Raw genomic sequence first — 6,570 nt, 5'->3', positions numbered from 1 at the left:
CTGTCTCTCCTTGTCTGTCTCTCTCTCTCTCTCAGTCGTCCTCCCCCTCCCTCTTTATCTGTTTCATTGTCTCCTCTCATTCCTCCTACAAATATCTCTTTTTTTCCTCTCCTGTATTCAGTCCGTGTGTCAGAGCAGATATCAGGCTCTCGATGATGCAGCTTTTCTGGGCAAATTTTAAAAAGGCCTCCAGGTGAAAAGCCCAAATGAAAACACCACGGTTGTCACGGCGATAGTAGATGTAGTAACTCGAATACAGACAGGGGGTCAGACAGGTTCCAAAACAAGCTTTTCTGCAAAGTGGATGCGTGTGTGTGTGTGTGCGCGCAGAAGAGAGGAAAGGTGTATTGTTTTATTATTTGAGCTTAACTTTGCTGAGTGTCATGGGCCCACTAGTACTCCTTCATTTCTGGTTCTGTGGAACAGTTCCAGTGAAGCCTTTATCAGCTCGAGAAAGAAGAGACGAGAGAGAGAGAGAGAGAGAGAAAGAAAAGAGACCTGGATATTTACAGCCAGCTGTGCTGGGTTGTGTGTGTGTGTGTGTGTGTGTGTGAGAGAGAGAGAGAGAGAGAGAGAGAGAGAGAGAGAGAGAGAGTGTGTGTGTGTGTGAGAGAGAGTGTGTGTGTGTGTGTGTGTGTGTGTGTGTGTGTGTGTGTGTGTGTGTGTGTGTGTGTGAGAGAGAGAGAGAGAGAGAGAGAGAGAGAATTGACTGGACGTGTTTTTGGACTAATATTCCAATTCTGCATGCTTACTTGGGGTTTATGACATCAACATTACTGCTATGCCATAGTTTGCTATTGTTTTACTAATTAAAGACACATGTAGATTCTGTGTCTCTCTCTCTCTCTTTTCCTCTCTCCCTCTCACTCTCACTTTCTCTCATACACATGAACACACGTACAATTTGTGTGTCTCTACCTCTTTTTGTAGCATAACCTCACAGATATTAATTTGACTTTGTGTCTCCTCTTAGAATGGTTTGGTAAGGTTTGTTTTATGCACTCCTGTCAGAGCATCTTTTCCAGAAAGGGCTCAATCCTATGAATAAATCTTATGTTAGCAGTTAGTATGGCTTAAAAATACCCTACAATGGCAAAAGGAATGTCTGTGTGTGTCTGTGCGTGAGAGAGTGAGGTGTGGGTGTGTGTGTATGGGTGTGTGAGAGAGTGAGGTGTGGGTGTGTGTGTCTGTGTGTGTGAGAGAGTGAGGTGTGGGTGTGTGTGTGTGGGTGTGTGAGAGAGTGAGGTATGGGTGTGTGAGAGAGTGAGGTGTGTGTATGGGTGTCTGAGAGAGTGAGGTATGGGTGTGTGAGAGAGTGAGGTGTGTGTATGGGTGTGTGAGAGAGTGAGGTGTGGGTGTGTGTGTCTGTGTGCGTGAGAGAGTGAGGTGTGGGTGTGTGTGTATGGGTGTGTGAGAGAGTGAGGTATGGGTGTATGAGAGAGTGAGGTGTGTGTGTGTGTGTGGGTGTGTGAGAGAGTGAGGTATGGGTGTGTGAGAGAGTGAGGTGTGTGTATGGGTGTGTGAGAGAGTGAGGTGTGGGTGTGTGTGTGTCTGTGTGCGTGAGAGAGTGAGGTGTGGGTGTGTGTGTATGGGTGTGTGAGAGAGTGAGGTATGGGTGTGTGAGAGAGTGAGGTGTGTGTATGGGTGTGTGAGAGAGTGAGGTGTGTGTGTGTGTGTCTGTGTGCGTGAGAGAGTGAGGTATGGGTGTGTGAGAGAGTGAGGTATGGGTGTGAGAGAGTGAGGTGTGTGTGTGTGTGTGTGTATGGGTGTCTGAAAGAGTGAGGTGTGTGTGTGTATGGGTGTGTGAGAGAGTGAGGTGTGGGTGTGTATGGGTGTGTGAGAGAGTGAGGTGTGGGTGTGTGTGTATGGGTGTTTCAGGTATTACTTGTGGGTGATGTGAGAATACTTTCCACTGTAGCTCATCTCTCATTAGTGATGTTGATGAGAATTCTTTATGTCCGTTGTAGACAGAGCTGAAACATATGCTCATCTTGGGAGACGGTGATCAATCCTGAAACTGGGATTAAAGTGTAAATCCTATATTACTGTTCACAATAAGCAGACAGCAACAACAGTATGTCTCAATGGAAACCAACCTCACACCAATCAAACAAACATGGTCATAACCACAGCAACATATGAGACACACACACACACACACACACACACACACACACACAAAGAATTCCTTTAGCACAAATAAGCATGCCTATTTCACCACACAATTTCTGACACAGCAATCAACAAGAAAAATCCTGAAGTACCTACACTGCACACGTCTCCATCTGACAAACACCTTCTGACACAAACACCTTACTCACCCACCCCACTCTCCCGCTAACCCTCCTCAGACATTTAGCGTTGCGGTCAGCTAAAACCTCCAGACTAAGAGTAAGGAAGTAAAACGATGTTTGTTATGTAATTAATAGGGCTATGTGTATGTTCGGTCTGTTTTTTAAAATTTAACATGTTATGAAAACGTTATGAAGACTTTTTCAGGGGATTCATATTTACAGAAATGTAGTTGTATTGTTAATTTAATCACGAAAGGGAAAAGAGGAGAGAGGGAGAGAGACTTTTACCAGGTTAGGGTAAGGGTTATGGTAAGAGGCAGAATTAGGTTGAACATTAGAGTTAACAGGAACTTGCCGCCCAAGTTAAAGTTTTTAAATGAGGTTTCATAAAGTTTCTTCTTTCCCCTCAACTACTGAAAACTCACTACATGTAAAGTGTCACACTACAGACAAACGTGTGACCAAATGCATGCACACACACACACACATATGCAGGTACTGTAAAGATGGATATCTGAAAATGTTGTTACTCAGAGCAATGTGTTTAAATGCTCCTTTGTTATTAAGATGCTGATCAGCTCTGTTAGTGGATTTCACACACAAACGCGCGCACACACACACGTATGCGTGCCCACCCGCATTCCTGGCTTTCTTAAGAGCAGAGCTGAGTGCATTATCATTCGGAAGACTCCATTTATCGCTGCTATTTGGATCATACTGAAGTTGCTAAGATGCATGCTAAAGTGTGGAATTATCTGTGGTTCTGTTTACCCCAGTAGCGTACAGTTTGTGCATGTGCATGCATGCGGTCTTTCATAGCTTCACACACGTTCCAGTCGACCCTTGACCTCTCTTTAGCCTGCAGGTGCATTCTGGTCAGTGGTTCATTCCTCTGCTCTCCTGGCCACCTCCTTTGTCTGTCTTTGTGTGAACCTGTGGAGCTTTGGCTCTTTGTTAACTGCAATTAAGATCTATATCTGTAGATGTTCATCACTGACCCTCGTAAGTAGCCCCTGTAATTAAACGCGCATCACTCCCATATGTATGACAATAACACAGATATAGTGGTGCGGAGACCTCTTACGTGCCATTCTGATTGGGCAATATCGCACAATAATTGTAACGATTCCTCCCCCTCATGCGCACACTGCGCACACCACCACTCTTCGGAACCCATGGAGTAGTCCCTCCATTTGTGTCAGCAGCGCGTCAAACGCGTGTGTAGCGCCACACCGCCCCGTAGAAGGCTGAAGGCGCGGCGGCGCACCGGCGGCGGGCTGCCTGCGAGGGCGGAGCTGCTCGCCATGTATATAGCGCAAGTCCATGTTGGTCAGTGAAAGTCCAAGTGTTGAGCAGAAACCATACCGTCGGCTTGCATCCGTGGTCCAGTTAGAAATATCGAAGCGTCGGATAAGTTCCGCAGGACAGAGTTAACAGTGACACGCGCTGGGGAAGATGTTGGACAGGGTAATTTTAGAGAAAAAAGTAGAGATTCTTTAGCGACTAAAAAGCGACACCTTTACACACTATCTCTTGATATTGATTTTTAAAAAAAAACCACCCCAATGATTGTAGTCTATTCTTTTGAAGTATTTGCCTAATTAATTTTCATCCGAACTGCAAGCTTAAGATCACATGCTCTTTAAAACAACCCACGTCTGGATTCGATCGTAATTCGGTTCGGGTCTGTCTGGAGCGCAGTCTAAAATCTGTGTGGCCGCTATTGAGTGTTATCGGCGCGGCAGCCTGGTGTGCACTCTAGAGGCGCCGCCTTTGCTCTGTAGTCGCGCGCGCGCGCGCGCGCGCACGCACACACACGCACGCACGCACACACAAGCCATCAGGTGCTGGAAGGGGACATGCACTTTCGACGAAGCATTCAAGCGACGCTCTTAGACGGTTCAGTCGACAACCAGCTTTCCACTCACGGAACGAGCCAGACCCGAGCAGCGAGTATCCCGTCGCCACATCCCTCACGCTGAAAGGCGGCATGTGTGGCGAGCGGTGGGCTACTGACCATCTCGTGACTGTGCGCGACAGGATGACAGATGCATGAGGGCGCGGACATCACTCCAAACTCACGTGAAGGAGCAAACTTGACTGGGGTGTGCGTCCAGGCACGCGGCGGTACATCTGCGCTCTGCGTCCTCTACCTGCTCCGTGGAGCGTTTGTTCGTCTGCGCGGCTGCTGTTGGTTTCGGTCCGGCTTAAAGCAGAACTGCGTCGGTGAGGTACGGCACACGCAAGGCTCCCCCGAGGATTTGTTAAACTTTGGCTGCGGCACAGTCGCGGCGATTTGGACTCTCGACGCGCCGCGCTCGCGTCGCTCCTGAGGAGCGATTAAACAGTTGAACGGACAGATTCACGCGCTACAAGGGCAAGACCTCCAGACAGGAGCTATTTGGATCTAATTATAACCCGTTCTTCCTTGTAAAGTATAAGAAAACATTTTGTACAGAGGAGAACTGGTTCCCTCTCCTTTGTAGATCACTGTTCTACAGAGATTACTGCTGTGCCAAGCCATTGTACCATCACCTCTCCTTTTTTGGAAATAAACCACTTGGGTTTGTTAGCGTTGCTTCCAGTCGGGAATTTTGCCCATCTTTTTGTGACACAAAGGCTCGAGGAAGTCCGGGGAGCCCGCGATGTGTGTGTTCGCAGCAGCAGCGTGTTTGGGAGTTTTCCTGGCGGTGTGCGGCGGGGCTGATTCTCAGCCCTGCCCGACGCAATGTTCCTGCACCGGGACAACGGTGGACTGCCACGGGCAAGGTCTGCGGAGCGTGCCGCGGAGCCTTCCCCGCAACGCGGAGCGGCTGTAAGTGGCTCGGTGTAAATAAGTAAATAGTTGCCGTGAAGCCAGATCACTCGCTGGTTCGTCGTTAAAAAGCTTTATTTTAGGTGGCGTGTTATCAAAGCAAGATTCTGCCTTTCTATTCCGCTCACGCCGTAGACCTACTGACGGGCTCCGTTGTTCTTACCCCGCCGAAATGGAAACATTTAGTAAAAAGTTTATTCGTGTAATGTCTAACATGCATGATTTGTCCGCCCTCTACGAAACCACAGATATCAGTTTATTGTGTCCAGCTCAGTCGTGTTCATTTGGTCAAGGTCAGATCTCACTGAGCCACACTGACCCATCATAACAGCAAAACGGGGCCGCATGTCACCGGTTGCATGTCAACTTTTAACCGATCTGTGCCTCTCGTTTCTCCTTCGGTTCAGGACGGGCCGTCAAACCATCTTAGCAAGGAGCACTTAACAAGTGCAGTTCAGAGGCCATAAAAAAAAAAAAAAAAAAGACATTTGCGTGCATTAGCGACCATTGCAGCTTCCTGGCGAGAATTCAGTCAGAACCAATTTAACGTTTTTGCTATGCCCCATTAAACTCTGGCAGTCACAAGTTTGATCAAAACGCCAAACATTTCTAAAACACAGTAACAAAGTGTTATGCTCTGAAATCTATAACCGTTATCTAACCTTCACGCTATACGGTCCAAATCTGTTTGCTGATTTCAGTGAAATCATGCAGGGTATGCTTTAGAAGTCGCCGTGCTTTTCTGCTTCAGTGTGGCGTAAACATAGTAGTCCATGGCAGGTTTTCCTTCTTGTGTCTCTGCAGTGACCTTAACGCGAATAATCTGACTAAAATCACAAAGGCGGATTTTGCTGGTCTCCGACAACTTCGAGTCCTGTAAGTATAACTACTCCATATTCGAATTTAGTCACACTTTCCCCCCGTTTTATTGCAGCCCTTGGGCAGATTCCGACACAGTGTGTGTCATATAAGATAAACTGGAAATCTGAATTTTGCAGTGCATGGATGAGATGTTGTTTTTGTCTGTCAAATGCTGAATGTGAGTGAGCCATTGCGCTGCCAGCCAGAATAACGGCAGCAACTTTGTGTTGTTTGATGCGCTGCTTTCAGACGTTGGTCCAGTTATGGCTGGCAGAGGCTGATGTCGTAATCGGCAAGAAACTGCAGAATGCAACTTTACGTGTTTGTTTTTTTTTTACCGAGAATTGTGCAGATGCATTGTAAACGTCCAAGAAACACGCAATACGAACGACAACGGTAGCATTATTGAGTTACTGCCGCTGGAAATGTCATTATGGCGCCAAATGACAAATACCTTTTCCCAAAACAATGCTTTCAGTGAATAATAAGTGTCATTTTTAGCAAAATGGAGAGAGAGAGAGAGAGAGAGAGAGAGAGAGAGAAAAAAAACAGTTGGGACGGTGAGCCTTAATGATGTAGAAAGTCCATGATTCTGGAAAT

The 6,570-nt window shown here is 47.0% G+C and overlaps 1 protein-coding gene across 4 annotated transcripts in view; it reads left to right on the top strand.

Moving 5' to 3' along the window:
- The first annotated feature begins 3,653 nt into the window (after positions 1–3,653).
- The window catches only part of slit2 (slit homolog 2 (Drosophila)), a 76,609-nt gene continuing 73,692 nt past the window's right edge, over positions 3,654–6,570 (top strand). For all 4 annotated transcript variants that reach the window (XM_027025311.2, XM_027025309.2, XM_027025310.2 and 1 more), the window contains exons 1-2: positions 3,654–5,109; positions 5,914–5,985. In XM_027025311.2, coding sequence (XP_026881112.2) covers positions 4,940–5,109; positions 5,914–5,985 — 242 coding nt within the window. In that variant the 5' untranslated portion in view covers positions 3,654–4,939. The remainder of the gene's footprint in view (positions 5,110–5,913; positions 5,986–6,570) is intronic.

This window comes from Electrophorus electricus, chromosome 9 (genome assembly GCF_013358815.1).
Source record: "Electrophorus electricus isolate fEleEle1 chromosome 9, fEleEle1.pri, whole genome shotgun sequence".
Classification (NCBI taxonomy): Eukaryota; Metazoa; Chordata; class Actinopteri; order Gymnotiformes; family Gymnotidae; genus Electrophorus; species Electrophorus electricus.
This window is presented reverse-complemented; position numbering and strand designations above follow the sequence as displayed.